Below are 15,377 nucleotides of genomic sequence, written 5' to 3'. Positions count from 1 at the left end.
AGTGTGCATGTGTGTGTGCCCCCCATTGCCCAGCTGTCACCCACTCCAGGCAGAGTGAGAAACACCACTCCCCTGCCCCCACCTCTTCACCTAAAAAGGGAAGCCAGCCCCAAAGTCGGCGGTTTCGCCCTGTGGCCGGGAGATGTTGAATTCCAGACCTCCTCCTCCCGTCCTTGCTCTGGGAGGTCTGGGGGCTCCAGCAGGAGGCCGTGTGGCTCGAGCGATCCCTGGACTTTAGCTTCACGGGTCCTCATGGGGGGACCGGCCGTGACCTGACAGATCGCCACCCCTCTCTGCATCTCAGTTTCCCCAACCATGTGATGGAGGATCTAGGTGGCTTCTGAGGTCCGCGTCGGCTCTCACGGCTTGGGTCTGAGTCTTGTGGCCTCTGCCCCACCCCTGATTCCATCCTGGTGACATCACCACTGTCACAAGTTCAGGCCCAGAAGTTTTGCCTCATTTCGTGGCATCTTGAGGTCCTGTCTCAATGCTGGGTCTTGGTCAAGGGCCCAGAGGCCCAACTGTCCCCCTTTCACTTCACTCAGTTTCTGGGGTACAGGGTGGGGACAGCAGGTGGAGGCAGGGCCTTTGGAGAGGGACAAGTCAGAACAGGCCATCAGGCCCCCTTCCGCTTTGCCTGATGACAGAATCCGCCCCTCCCCCAGAAGCTATTTTCCAGTAATGTGCAGCCTACCCACAGGCCAGGAGCCAGGGTGGATCCCGGACTTTCCTCCCCTCCCATTCCCTTGCCCATCAGGGCTCGGGATTCTGCTCCCCGAGAGGCAGGGCTGACCTGGGGGTTTCTGCTCTGGGGACAGGGCACCAGCCCCAGGTACTGTGAGGACCGACTCACTTGAAGTGAGATGCTCTGAGCTAGAGTTGAACTCCTCCCCTGCACTCTGGGAAGGCTACTGAACCTTGCCAAACCTCAACTGTCTCTTCTTCAAAATGGGGACAATACCTATCCCACAGGGCTAGGTATTGTGAGGACTAAAGACGTGACATATGCCTGGCTCCTGGTGCACCTTTAGGAGTAATGAACGTTCTTCATGTTATTGCTCTTGGAGTGTTACGCACACACACAATCATCCCTCTGCTCCCCCAGTGGGCTGAGGCTTACTGGTCTCTGGTGCATTGCCTGGCACTTCCTGCAGCCAGGAAAGCTCTGTGGATTGGATGGATGGCATAGAGGGTGGTGAGGCAATTTCAAAGCCTAGCAGTCTGGGTGGAGGTGAACACTGTCCTCCACTTGCCCTGAGCTGCCTCTTTAGACTCTGTTTACTCCTGTGGCAGCTCTTGTTGCTCAGCTTCTGGGGTGGCGGTGGGGCGTTGAGGAAGTCAGCTGGCTGTCTGACTACTGATCAGCATGGGGGTTTCTACTGATCGGAAAATGCAAAGGGCTTGGCCAGGACCCACGTGAATCTCTATAACCTGTCTAGGGAGGGATGTTCCTCTTCCTTCCCAAGCTTCCCAAACCCCCATGCTGTCCGTCTTCCCTCAAGGCAGATACAGGTCCCAGGTGTGGTGCCATTGTCCTGTTTCACTGCGTCTGCCTGCTTTGTCTGACCTCACTGGGTGTTGGGGAGAAAGAGGAATCCAGGTCATGACTGTGGGTCAAAGGTTATGATGGGGGACACACCAGAGGACTCCTGCTCTAGCCCAGGCAGGCAGGGGTGGTCAGGGAATGCTTCCTGGAAGAGGAGGAACCAGAAGGATATGGTGTCAGCCACATACAGTGTGGGTAGAGGAACAGTGTTCTGGGCAGGCAGACTGGACTGGGCAAAGTTCTGCAGGCCAAAGAGGGTGTACCTCACTTGAGCGAATTGAAAGGAGTTTGTCAAGGTTGAAACATAAGAATACGCAGTTGGGGGAATTCCCCGGTGGACCAGTTGTTAGGATTCAGTGCTTTCACTGTGAGGGCCTGGGTTCAATCCCCGGTCAGGGAACTAAGATCCTACAAGATGCATGGCGAGGTCAAAAAAAAAAAAAAGAAAGTAGGGAGCATGAGACATGAGCAAGACCTGATGATGAAGGGCGTGCTGAAAGTTTGGACTTTAATCTTTAGAGCAAGGGAGACTTGGACTCAACCTGACTTAGCCCTTCGCAGTGTACCAGCCACACGAACCCTGAGGGTTACTGACAGACAAAGACGGATGGGCATGGCAGGGTAAGAGGAGTGGACTTTTCCACAAAAGTGGTGACTTTCTATTTTGGCCTTCCTACCCGGCATGTGAAATCTTAGTTCACTGACCAGAGATTGAACCCACACCCCCTGGCACTGGAAGCCAGAGTCTTAACCACTGGACCACCAGGGAAGGCCTAAAAGCTGTGACTTTGGGTCAGGTCTGTTTTGAAGTGTCCTGGCCTAGAATGGGGATGTGTTTTGTTTTTTTTTTTTCCAACATGATTGGATTGTATCTTCTGGGTGCTTGGCCCTGTCACATCCAGGCCCTGGGTGCTTGGCTCTGGGCCTGGATGGTATACTGAGTCCTGACTTGTTGCTGGCACCACCCCGATCAGTACCTGAGAGCAGGAGGGCTCTGGGCCTGGGGAGCGATGTTCCTCTTCCTTCCCAGGCTTCTCCAGGGGTAAAGAGAGAAGAGGCCTGGCCAGACAGGTTATAGAGATTCACGTGGGTCCTGGCCAAGCCCTTTGCATTTTCCGATCAGTAGATACTTGTTGAGCGCCTCCTGTATCCCCGACCCTGGGGACATAATCATAAACAGAGATGGAATCTGCCTGCAGAGAGTTTACAAGCTAAGGAGGGGAGGAGAGCGAGAGCTTCCACCTCGAGCAAAGTGGCAAGCGGACCATCCTAACCAGGCGGACCTTGGGGGTTATGTCCCAGGTCTTCTCCACCCACCTCCTCACCCAAAACAAACCGGAGACCCATGAGCAGCTTGGGGGCGGAGCTGGCATTGAGAGGGGCCCTCTCTGAAAGGGATTTTTGCCACTTCCCTGCTTGGTGTTTGGAACCAAGGGGGCCGGCTGCAGAGGGTGGCCTACTGCTGCTGCTGGCCAGGACCTGGCTTGGGGAGACAGTTGGTGGGTCTCAGGCAGAGGGGCATTTTCACCTTAATGGGGAGAAAGGAGGGAGTGACAAAGAAGGGGGCATTTGATAGAAGCTGGTGGGGTCAGACCTGGGTTCTGTCCTGGTTCTACTATTGATGAGCTGTGTGACCTTGGGTGAGTCCCTTCCCCTCCCTGAGCTTCAGTTGCCCCTTCTTTAAAGTGGGTGGAATTGGGTGAGAAAGAGGACGGCAAACAGGTTTTGTCTCACACGCAGAACCCATTGATTGCTGTCGGCTTCCTGAGCATCTCTCTGGACTCAGCGGGAAAGCACGCGAAGCTGGGATTGGAAGTCGCTGCGTGCGTGCTGCACGTTTGCAGGCCCCGGGCAGTGTGATCCCCAGGTTCCTTCCTGCGCTGATAGTCTTTGATTCCTCTGTGCTCCTTCCTGTCTCCTGTGTCACTTCTCCACCGACCATTGTCTGCCTTTTGCTTCTACGCCTCCGTGATGGGGAACTTGATGTCTTCCCTTAAACAGAATTCTTCGATTGTTATGCCTGGTCTTGAGCTTACATCCGTCTCCATGAACTTGTGCCTGGACAGATGACTTGGGTTCAGGTGTTAGGTAATGCCCTCAGGATTGCAGATGGAAGTTGTGAGAGGGGAAGGCACCAGAGAAGGACCCCTACCCTAACCTGGGCAGACGGGGCAGTCAGGGAACTGGGTGGTACTTGGAGCCTTGGTAATCGGTGTATAATTTCTGCTTTCTGAAGGCATACAGACCTGCTTCTTTCTCCTACTTTATGACAGTGACAGGGAGCCTCTGTATGTCCTTTGAAAAAAGCACTTCAACAACATCATCATGTAGTTTACACATCAGTTACGTATAAACATAACCCATAACTGCATTATATTAGCCTGTGAGGCTGGTGTTATCAGCTCTAGGCGAGGAGGCTGAGGCTCAGAGAGTAACAGAGCGGCCCCCTGAGACCAAGCCTGAGCTCCTCTTGGTCCTACCCCTAGCCTTCAGCCCCAGCCATATTCTGTTCTCCTGGCTCCCCTCAAGCCCACGGCCTTCCGTTATCTCACCCTCTGCAGGTTTCCACGTGATCCCCACCATCTCGAGCATCGTCCCGGAGAGCTGCCTGCTGATTGTGGTGGGGCTGCTGGTGGGGGGTCTGATCAAGGGCGTGGGCGAGACGCCCCCCATCCTGCAGTCGGAAGTCTTCTTCCTCTTCCTGCTGCCGCCCATCATCCTGGATGCCGGCTACTTCCTGCCGCTGCGGCAGTTCACGGAGAACCTGGGCACCATCCTGATCTTCGCCGTGGTGGGCACGCTGTGGAACGCCTTCTTCCTGGGTGGCCTCATGTACGCCGTGTGCCTGGTGGGTGGCGAGCAGATCAACAACATCGGCCTTCTGGAGAACCTGCTGTTCGGCAGCATCATCTCGGCCGTGGACCCCGTGGCCGTGCTGGCCGTCTTCGAGGAGATTCACATCAACGAGCTGCTCCACATCCTTGTGTTTGGGGAGTCCCTGCTCAATGACGCCGTCACTGTGGTGAGAGGCAGGGGCCACGCCCCGGGGCACGCAAGACCCAGACCCAAGCCCAGGTCCAGAGTGAATCCCACATCCCCCGGCTCACGATAGTAAGACAGCAAGTGTCCAGCCCTGCCTGCTATGTGTGGCCATCGTGCTGGGCACCGGCAAGGATTATCTCAGTTATCCTCCTGACTATGTTAAGAGGTGCTTCTTAGTCTCACTTTGCAGAGAAGGAGTCAAGCTTAATGAGGTTAAATAACTCAGTAGAATAGATAGAACTGAAATTAGAAGCCAGGTCTATCTGACTGCAGGGCCTGAGCTCGGCCTGACCAGGTAGTATGCTCTGTCCCTGATGCACTCTGATATGATCTTGGTTAAATGACTTATCCTCTTTGTACCTCAGTTTACCCTTTATAGACCAGTTAGTCTCTGAGGGGCATTTTAGCTTTCTTGGTAGCTGTATCTTAAGCTAGGGCTTCCCAGGTGGCTCAGTGGTAAAGAACCCACCTGCCAATGCAGGAAATGCAGGTTCAATCCCTGGGTTGAGAAGATCCCCCACAGGAGGAACCCACACCAGTATTCTTGCCTGGGAAATCCCATGGACAGAGAAGCCTGGTAGGCTGCAGCCAGAGTTGGACATGACTGAGCATGCATGCATACACACACACATACACACACACACACACACACACGTGTCTTAAGTTAGAATTTAATTTGTGCAGAGTTTGGGGGCAGCATTCATGGAAAGGAACCTTGTCTCTAAAACCTCCAGAAGGTGGCAAGTAAAGTGGGTCAGTCTGGGTTGGCCACTTGCTTACTGTGTGACCTTAGGCATGTGACTGTACCTCTCTGGGCTTCACCTTTGACAGCTGGGATGTGGCAGAGTAGTCAGTGCATTCCTGCCAGGTCTAGCGAGGACAGACACCCCCACCGCAGGGTCTGCACGTGGCAAGGCTGTGTATGTTTCCACATACCCTTCCTCCCAGCGGGCTTCCTCAGGAAGCAGGTACGTGTATGTGCACACCCGTTTTGTGTTGTGCAAACACCTACATCCCCCTCCTGGCTGGACCCCTCAGGGAGCAGCTGCCCGCACAGGAAAACTCACGGACCCATGTGCACGCCCTGTGCACGCTCGCACACGCACTCCCGCCTCACTCCCAGCCGCTCAGGAAGCCGCACCTCAAAGAAGCCACCGACGGTAGTGGTTGCCTGCCAACAGCCTCGGCTTCCTCTCCCGCTTCTTCCCCTGGCGCCCCGTCAGCTCCTCGTGAAGCCAGGGGAGCCGCGGGCTGGCCCATCTGTCCTGTCTCCTCGGGCACCCACCCTTGCCCACAGCTGCCACGCAGGCCTGTTTCCTCCTCTGGAGAAGGGACCGTTGTCCTGAGCCTGCCGTCCTCCCGGGGCTCTGACGGGAGTCACACTCACTCATACCTGCAAAAGCAGTGGGTGCCAGAGATGAAGCCCTCCCCAGAAGATCTGGGTGTATGTTGGGGTTCAGGCTGGCACTCTTGGGGAACAGTGGGGCGTGGCTGCAAGAGTGGATGCCCCCATCTGGCCACCGTGGGTCCATGGCCGTGCCTCCCCGAGACAGGGGCAGTGGTGGGAGTCATTGCTCGTGTTCTGTCTGATCATGTATTGTCTCAGCTAATGTACGCAGACTCCATGAAGTTAGCACGGTGATTTTTCCCAGTTTTTTGGGTGAGGGAACTGGGGCACTGGGAGATTAGATTAAGGAACTCGTCCAAGATCATAGTAGCTGATAAATGATATACCTGGGGTTCAGATGTACACAGTCTTGAGTCCAGAGTCCAGATGCTTAGCACTATGCTACTCTGTCTCTGTAGTCCCAATGACAGTGGTGCCGGGCCAGAAGTGAGGACCTTGCCCTCTGCACCTGCCCCATCGGCCCAGGCAGTGCACCTTAGGGACCTGAGCATTTCCTCAGGCCAGGAGTAGGTTTAGGTAGCCCAGGGCTGAGAACGCACTGCCAGAGCCCTGCCCCGTCTCCCAGATGGCTGTGTCCAGGCACACGGGGGACTGGCCAGTGCTTGGCATCTCCCTTCCCTGCCTGGCCCAAGTTGGGCCCTTTCTAGAGCTCTGGGCGTGGGTGTGAATGCCCCATTACCCAGATGGTAGGGCTGAAGGCTGCCCCAAGCTGTGTGGCCTCAGGCCTTGGCCCTGGAGCAAAGGTGCCCTGCTTCCACATGTGGCCCAGGTACTGGGGGCTTTGGAGGGTTTGTTTCGGGGATCCCCAGGTCTTCTTCCCCACTCCCTCTCCATTCCTTCAGCCTGGACACTCCCCGGCTGGTTTCCGGGCAGAGCTGTCTGGGAGAAGGCCAGGCAGACAGCACCTAAGAGGAGGTAGATAGAAACTCAAAGCTGGATCCCCAGGGAGGCCATCCACTGCTGGCAGGGACCAAGCTCTGGGCCCAGTTCTGTTGCTCCCAGGCGGGGGTTGGGGGGTCCTCTGGCACATCACTTCACCATTCTGAGCTTTATTTTAGCAAGGGAACAAGCATCTTTAGCCTGCCTACCTCATGAGGCTGTTGTGTGGCAAACAGGATGACCATAATCAAAGGGCTTTACAGTGTATGAAGTGCCACTTAAAGTCTGATGGTGGTGTTACAATGACCATTTATTTCCCCAGCCCAGAGGTGGGGAAGCCGTGGAGAGCCTCTGGTTCCATAGTGCCTGAACTCGGTGGTTCATTGCAACCCCCTGGGGGCCTTGTTGAACAGAGATTTCTGGGTCCCACTTCCAGACAATCCAAGTAGAGTATGGGCTGGCCGAGTGTATTTTTAGAAAGCTTCAGCAGTTAAGAAGTCCTATTCTAGTTCATTATCTGAATTTCCCAGCTTTGTGCTAAAGGAAAGACCGAAATCCAGGCAGGGACGTGCACGATGAGCTTGGTGAATAGCAGCTAATGCTGTGATAGGCAATTTGCCCTCATTAACTAATTGAATCTCACAGTAGCCCTGTGAGGTTGGTACTATTGCCCCCATTTTCTGGACAGGAAAACTGAAGCGCAGGGAGATTGAGTCATTTGCCCCATGTGTACAGCTGGGGAGCAGCAGTCAGAATTTCAACCCAGGTAGTTTGGCTGCAGAGCCGGTTCTTTCTCTGCACAGCCCACTGCAGGCCCAAAGACCCTCTGGGCCCCAGACCCCTCTGCCACCTCTTGGCTGTGGTCAACAGAGGGGACAGAATCACCCTGGGTGACCCCCAGGAGCCATGGGGCAGGGTGCCCACCCCCCTGCCGACCAGCCTGCACACCCTTCCCAGGTCCTGTATCACCTCTTTGAGGAGTTTGCCAACTACGACCGCGTGGGCATCGTGGACATCATCCTCGGCTTCCTGAGCTTCTTCGTGGTGTCCCTGGGTGGGGTGTTCGTGGGCGTGGTCTACGGGGTCATTGCAGCCTTCACCTCCCGCTTCACCTCCCACATCCGCGTCATCGAGCCGCTCTTCGTCTTCCTCTACAGCTACATGGCCTACCTGTCGGCCGAGCTCTTCCACCTGTCAGGCATCATGGCGTGAGTCTGGGCGTGGCGTGGAGGCGGGGCCCCAACTCAGATCCCCCCGGGCTTGGAAGGTCAAAGGGAGCTCCCCAGGGCCCAGCCCCCCAGATCCAGGCTTCAGGTCTCAGGGCTGCCCGGAAGCACAGAGTGAGGCTTCTGGAAAGCCTCACCCCAGCCATTTCTTCTTTTCTTTTGTTACAAAGGGAGGCCCTTGGCAGTCTCCGGACGCAGGCATTTGCGCCCACTACTCCTCTCAGCAGCTCTAGTGAGGGGGCGCGAGGCTTCCCTTGCTTTGGGGGTCCTGAGGCCCCAGCTGCATCTTGCAGTTGGGGTTGGGGGGGCGGTGGGGAAGTTGTGCTAAGGTGCTCCCGCTAGGAGAAGTCACTGGAAGTGTCAAGGCTGGATTGGGGGATGGGGATGGAGGGTGACAATGAGGAGGCTGGGCCAGCGGGAGTGAACCCCAAGTGTGGGTGCCAGGCTGGGAAGGGCTTGGGCTGCCGCCCGGAAGACAGCTCTCTGTGGGGACCCCCGGGTGTTAAGGGGACCCCACACTCTGGAGGATAAACCTGTGGCCAAAGACGTGACCCCTGTCAGGTGGAGAGGCTGTGTGGCCTCGGGGAAAAGGCCCAGGCTTAGGAGCCGGGCAGAACTTCTTTTGTTCGTGTCTTAGCTCTGCCACTTCCTGGCAGTGTGACCGTGGGCAGGTGACTTTATTTCTGCATGTCTCAGATCTCTCGTCTGGAAAATGCCAGAATATACCAGTGTCTGCAGGGTTGGCTGAGAGTATTGAGAACAGGGGTTGGAAGCCGGCAGAGGTGTCTGACCCATGAGAGGAGCTCAGGTGCCCGGCCCCTGCCTGCCTCTCTGGTGCTGGAGGCGCCCTGGGAGGATGTGGCTCGACTTTGAACCCCGCTCCCCGCTCTTTCCTCCCCTGACCCCCAGACTCATTGCCTCGGGCGTGGTGATGCGCCCCTACGTGGAGGCCAACATCTCCCACAAGTCCCACACGACCATCAAGTATTTCCTCAAAATGTGGAGCAGTGTCAGTGAAACCCTCATCTTCATCTTCCTGGGCGTCTCCACTGTGGCCGGCTCCCACCACTGGAACTGGACGTTTGTCATCAGCACCCTGCTCTTCTGCCTCATCGCCCGAGTGCTGGGTGAGTGGCCGGGCCCGGGGAGGGGTGTGTGTGCACGTGACAGGGGGTGCGTGCACGTGGCAGCCGGGTGCATGCTATGTGTGGAGGTGGTGGGCTTGGCTCCAGGCTGCTCCTGGTGCCCCCGTGGGATGGGGGGCTTCCCCATTCCCGCTCCCTGCAGCACTGAGGCCCTTATGGGCCCTGGAGGGGACAGAGGGCCACGCTCCTGGGGTAACAGTCATGATGTGCGGGTGGAAGAGGCATCAGCAACCCTGGGACTCTGAGCCAGTCAGTATCTGAGGAGAGGACTGAGGCCCCCAGGGCCAGATCTGTGTTCAGGTCTGTGGTCTTCGCACCTCCTCTTCCCATGCGTGACTTTGGCACTTGCGGAGTCTTCTGCAGAGCCTCCCAACTGCTGCTGCCAGCCCCAGGGCACCCCTGGGCGCCAGGCCTCAGGCCCTTGGGCAGCTGCTTCACCTTCTGGATACATTGGATACCTCAGTGACCATGTGGCTTCTGCCCGTGGATCTCACCTCCTCTCTGAGGTTAGGTCTGGGCATGGCACTTAACTTGCTGTACTGTCTTAAAAACCCTTTCATCCTGGGCCTCATCCTCTGGAGATTCTGGGGCTATGGGGTTGAGATTGGACTCCATCCTCCCTCTGCAGTTTTTTTTTTCTGGCCATGCTGCACATGCGCTCTTAGTTCCTCAACCAAGAATCGAACCCGTGCTCCCTGCAGTGCAAGCATGAAGTCTTAACCACCAGACTGCCAGGGAAGCCCTAGCATTTTTAAACAACTTTTTATTACAGAAAATATCAAACACATAGAAAAGTAGGCCCCGTGTACCTATCATATTTAATTGGTATCAACTTGTAGCCAGTCTTGTCTCATCTCTTTTCCTGGTGCCCTTCTGCCCTCCAGCTCCTGGAGGCCTCTATAATGTCTCTAAAGTGTACACAGGTTGAGGGACCTCCCTTAAAGATCCACCCAACTCTTGGATTGAGGGATTAGGAGCACCTTGGACTGAGGGACCTGAGATATGAGTTAGCTGGGTGGGTTTACCAGTGGAGGCTTCCTCCAGACAGAGAAAATCTCCCAGCTGCAGAAGCCATGAGGGGCTGGGACAACCTGACCCCTCGCTTCCCCTCCCTGGCAGGCGTGCTGGGCCTGACCTGGTTCATCAACAAGTTCCGCATCGTGAAGTTGACCCCCAAGGACCAGTTCATCATTGCCTACGGGGGCCTGCGAGGGGCCATTGCCTTCTCCCTGGGCTACCTCCTGGACAAGAAGCACTTTCCTATGTGTGACCTGTTCCTCACGGCCATCATCACCGTCATCTTTTTCACCGTCTTTGTGCAGGTGCTGGACAGGGCGGAGCAGCCCTGCCCGGGGGCCCTGACTCTGCCAGGAAAGAGGAAGCACATGACCGAGCGGGGCGGGGGGTGGGGGTGGCGGGGAACATGGGTTGTAGTTCCAGCTCCATCAATACCTCGTGTAGCCCTGGACAAGCCAGTCTACCTTTCTGGGCCTCAGTTTGCTCAATTGTAAAGGGAAAGTTTGGTCATGCGTCATTGTGGAGTGATCCTGCCCAGCTCAGTTAGGAGCCCAGGTAGCATTGAGAGGGATAGGTGCAGTCAGCAGGACCATGAAGTTCATGGTAGGGATTTAGGGAAGTGGTTTAATATCTTAGGGTCTCAGTTTCTACATCAATCAAATGGGGACAGTAGCACAACATGGCATTCCAGGACTCTTGCCTGGAAAATCCCATGGACGGAGGAGCCCGGTGGGCTGCAGTCCATGGGGTCGCTAAGAGTGAGTGACTTCACTTTCACTTTTCACTTTCATGCATTGGAGAAGGCAGTGGCACCCCACTCCAGTACTCTTGCCTGGAGAATCCCAGGGACGGGGGAGCCTGGTGGGCTGCCGTCTGTGGGGTTGCACAGTCGGACACGACTGACGCGACTTAGCAGCAGCAGCAGCAGCCGCACAACATGAGGACTGGAAAGGTGAAACGACCCCCGAGCTGCGCCGTAGGAGGTCATTAGCCAGAGCTCTGCTGCTGTCAGTGACCCTGGAAAGATGCTCCTCCCATCTCTGGGTCTCAGATCCCCATCTGTGAGGTGGGGTGACTGGACCAGATGATCCTGAAGAATCCTTGCAGCTGCTGGCCGTGATTTCTGTGCATTTGAACAACCAGGCTTCGCTGAAACCTCACCCACCCCTTGAGTCCCTGAGGGAGCCCAGCCTGAGATGATGTAAATCATTTCTCGTTGTCTGACCCGTGACTTTGTGCTTGTCCATGTGTTTCTCTACCACCTGCTCCGTCTGTCCTGGATAATAACCCTGGACAAGCCCTCAATGGGAAACATCATTACCTTCTCCAGAGAACACAGCGTAGAGCAAACTTCTGGGGCTGGACTTGTCTTCTGTCTTTTAAAAGGAGAAGAGGCTGCCTCTTTGATCATCTTGCCCTGCCTCCATCTTCAAAAATACTTTACCACCTTGATTTTGCAGTTGGTTTACTGAGCCAGTTTTTAATGAATGCAGCATTGAGGTAGGGACCTCCCTGCCTGAGTTTGAATCCAGCTTTACTACTTCTGTGAGACCTTAGGGAGTTACTTGACCTCTCTCGGTCTTAGTTTCCTCATCTGTACAGTGGGGACAAGAAGGGGTCATCGTAGGTATTGAAATGCTAATTCCAGTAAAAACACCACTGGCCCTGGCACTCGACACGCGTGCAGTTAGATGAGCTACTGCTGTCCTTACTGGGTCCTTCTGGGTCAAAAACGTGCAAGGGGGCCAGAGCAGAGGTGGTCCTCCCTGTTAGGTGACAGAGCACATTTGTGGTGGAACTCACACTTGAACTCTGGCCCGGGCTAGCTGACCTGTGTGTGAGTCCCTTGGCTGGATATGAACCCCCTGGCTATGTCTTCAGGAATAAGTGGGCTTAATATAACCACAGCTTGGCTGTTGGGAGATTGGGGACGTCAGAGCAAAGGGCATCCCAGGCTCAGGGACCTTAGGGTGGGGGACCTCGGTGCCCTCCCTGCCAAGGTGGCAGGACTGGAGTGCCTGACACCCACCCGCCCCCCAGGGCATGACCATTCGGCCCCTGGTAGACCTGCTGGCTGTGAAGAAAAAGCAAGAAACGAAGCGTTCTATCAACGAGGAGATCCACACGCAGGTACCGGCAGCTGGGCCTGGGCCCTGTGTTGCAGGAGGAGGCTTAGGGAGCTAGGGGTCGGCTAGGCCTTGCATCCACGTCCTCAGTCAGCCCTCCTCCCTCATCCAATGCCTCCTGAGGTCACCGGGTCACCCCATAGGGAGGGGTGGTGTGAGCAGCCAGGAACCTGAGGAGGGGGCGTCATGCCGCCTCTGCCTCTGCAGGAACCTGGCCCAGGTGCTGGGCACAAGTGGGTTCAGAGAAGAGGGTTCAGCTGGGCCCCAGAGGCAGAGGGCTGGAGGGGGTCCACAGGGATTCAGGATGAGTGGGGTGTGGGCGCCACCTCCTGGCTGCTTCTGGAACTACAGGGCTGGGTTGAGCAGAGCAGTGCTGGGGTGGAAGGTGGGGGCCCACTCAGGAGTCTTGGTCCGGGAGGAGCCCAGTAGTGAGGCTTGACCTGGCCCTGGGCACGTTTCAGTTCCTGGACCACCTTCTGACAGGCATCGAGGACATCTGTGGTCATTACGGCCACCACCACTGGAAAGACAAGTAGGTGGCAGGCCTGGCGGGCAGGAGGGCAGGGAGGGGCGGGTAAGGGTCTCCCCCGCCCGGGGCCTGGGCATCTTCCCATTGCAGGAGCCAGCTTCACCCATCTCCTCCTGCCTCCCACCAGGCTCAACCGGTTTAATAAGAAGTACGTGAAGAAGTGTCTGATAGCCGGTGAGCGCTCCAAGGAGCCCCAGCTCATCGCTTTCTACCACAAGATGGAGATGAAGCAAGCTATCGAGCTGGTGGAAAGTGGAGGCATGGGCAAGATCCCCTCGGCCGTCTCCACCGTCTCCATGCAGTGAGTGCTAATGGCCAACCCCGGCCGCGTCTGCAAGCCACACGCTTACCCCTCAATACCCACCTGGAGCGGGTCCCTAGGTCACTCCACCGGGCGGGCGGATCATACTGAGGACCCAGACTTGGTGCACCCAACCGGATCATCCCCAGGGGACCCTTCTGGCCCGGCCCAGCCCCCAGAGTCCCAGGAATTTTCTCATCTGTGCCCCGTTATCCCAGGAACATCCACCCCAAGTCCCTGCCGGCGGAGCGCATCCTGCCAGCACTGTCCAAGGACAAGGAAGAGGAGATCCGCAAAATCCTGAGGAACAACTTGCAGAAGACCAGGCAGCGGGTGAGGGGCTGCCCCTGCCCGGCCCACTTCACTTACTGCAGAGGAGGCCCCGCCCCCACCCCGCCCCACCCGCCTCCGCTCCACACGCCCAGAGCCACCCCAGCCCCTCCAGTCCCAGCTTCTGGGCCCTGGCCGGGCCTGCCTGACAGCTGTTCCTCCCACAGCTGCGGTCCTACAACAGACACACGCTGGTGGCCGACCCCTACGAGGAGGCCTGGAACCAGATGCTGCTCCGGAGACAGAAGGCCAGGCAACTGGAGCAGAAGGTGTGTCCAAAGCTGGAGCCGGCTCCTGCCTTTCTCTGGGAACCTGGGCTCTTCCTCTGCCTGCATCACCCCCAGCCAGCCCTCTGGGAGACAGAGCCACTCCCATCTGGTGTTTTGGCCTCCCCCAGTGTTCTCGCCTGGAAAATTCCATGGACTGCAGCCCTCCAGGCTCCCCAGTCCATGGGGTTGCAGAGTCAGACACAACTTGGCAACCGAACACACACACATACCCTCCATGTGTTTCAAAGGCTGAGCCCCAGGGAAAGTTCCAGAAAGCTGCTTTCTCCACCTCTTCTCCACTCAGAGCAGCAAAGAGGCCCCCCTTCCCCACTGTGTCCTTGGGTATCAGATCTAGAAGAGTCTGTCCATGTGCTCTAACCTCTCATTTTCTAGTGAGAAAACTAAGGCTCAGAATCAGAAGGCAAAGACACGCATGCCTCCATTCATTCGTTCAGGAGAATATTTGCGGAGCTCTCCTTAAGTGCCACGCGGCAGAACTGCCTCATCGGGTGGTAGCCCAGTCCCTCCCTTATGGAGCACACAGTGGCCCCGGGCAGAACCGGAAGTGCAAGGGGCTCTGAGCACCTCAAACAAGGAAGTGGTCAGAGTGCGCTTAGGAATGAGAGTCACAGGGGAGGGAGTGTGGTCAGGGGAAGGGCCAGGCAGAAGGGAAGAAACTGCATAAGTTCCTGACCACACACAGGGGGCTCAGCTTTCAAGGAAGCTCGTTAATGGCGTTAAAGGTTTGGGCTTCCTTCCAAAGCATGGAGAAGTCATGAAGCGTTCTCAGTAAGGGAAGCACATGGGAAGGGGTGCGGGTGGATTAGGGGGGTGGCAGGGGGAGGGGAGGAGCAGGCAGAATTCAAGGATCATTTAGGAGGTTGGAGTGGCAAGACTTGGTTACCAGTTTGAGGTGGGACCGAGGGAAGGGGAAAAGGAGGCAGGGGTCACGTCTGGCCTTTGATTGGGGTAGGCAGGTGGGGTGGTTGAGGGGAAATGGAGGAAGGAGCAGGTTTTGAAAGAAAAGAAGTAGCTGAATTCAGTCATAGCGTGTTGCACTGAGAATCCCGGGGGTCATCCAGGGCCCGGGTGACATTCCTGAGTTGACAGTGGGTCTGTCCTTAGGGGCAGATGAGGGCCGGAGCTAGAGGCTGGGCTGGTGTCCCCACGGGAGAGGTGGGACAGTGTGGGGGTGTCCAAGGTCACCCCAGAGCTCGACAAGAGGCTGGGCCAAGCCCTCAGGACCCAGCACTGGCCCAGGCTCCACGGGCATGGGCAGAGTAGGTGTGGGCACCCCGGGCACCCAAAGGAAGGGTGTGCGGCCACCGGCCAGGGGCGCCATCCAGAGGAGCCGCCTCTGCTCACCCCCCTGCCCCCATCTGCTCTTCCTCTGTCAGATCAGCAACTACCTGACCGTGCCGGCCCACAAGCTGGACTCGCCCACCATGTCTCGGGCCCGCATTGGCTCAGGTGAGGCAGGCCGTGGGGGCCCGGCGAGGGGCCTCGAGGCTGGGCACGGGCCTCAGAGAGCCTGCAGGGAGGACGGGCTTCTCACAGGC

At 56.9% G+C, this 15,377-nt stretch overlaps 1 protein-coding gene across 1 annotated transcript in view; it reads left to right on the top strand.

Annotated features, from left to right (window-relative positions):
* The window catches only part of SLC9A1 (solute carrier family 9, subfamily A (NHE1, cation proton antiporter 1), member 1), a 93,322-nt gene that overhangs the window by 76,928 nt on the left and 1,017 nt on the right, over positions 1-15,377 (top strand). The window contains exons 6-15 of the mRNA XM_010830255.1: positions 4,108-4,568; positions 7,833-8,083; positions 9,011-9,228; positions 10,366-10,568; positions 12,304-12,393; positions 12,851-12,921; positions 13,046-13,219; positions 13,438-13,552; positions 13,717-13,818; positions 15,216-15,288. Coding sequence (XP_010828557.1) covers positions 4,108-4,568; positions 7,833-8,083; positions 9,011-9,228; positions 10,366-10,568; positions 12,304-12,393; positions 12,851-12,921; positions 13,046-13,219; positions 13,438-13,552; positions 13,717-13,818; positions 15,216-15,288 — 1,758 coding nt within the window. The remainder of the gene's footprint in view (positions 1-4,107; positions 4,569-7,832; positions 8,084-9,010; positions 9,229-10,365; positions 10,569-12,303; positions 12,394-12,850; positions 12,922-13,045; positions 13,220-13,437; positions 13,553-13,716; positions 13,819-15,215; positions 15,289-15,377) is intronic.

This window comes from Bison bison, unplaced genomic scaffold (genome assembly GCF_000754665.1).
Source record: "Bison bison bison isolate TAMUID 2011002044 unplaced genomic scaffold, Bison_UMD1.0 scf7180017864516, whole genome shotgun sequence".
NCBI lineage: Eukaryota > Metazoa > Chordata > Mammalia > Artiodactyla > Bovidae > Bison > Bison bison.
The sequence above is the reverse complement of the archived record's forward strand: the minus strand, read 5'-3'. Positions and strand labels throughout refer to the sequence as shown.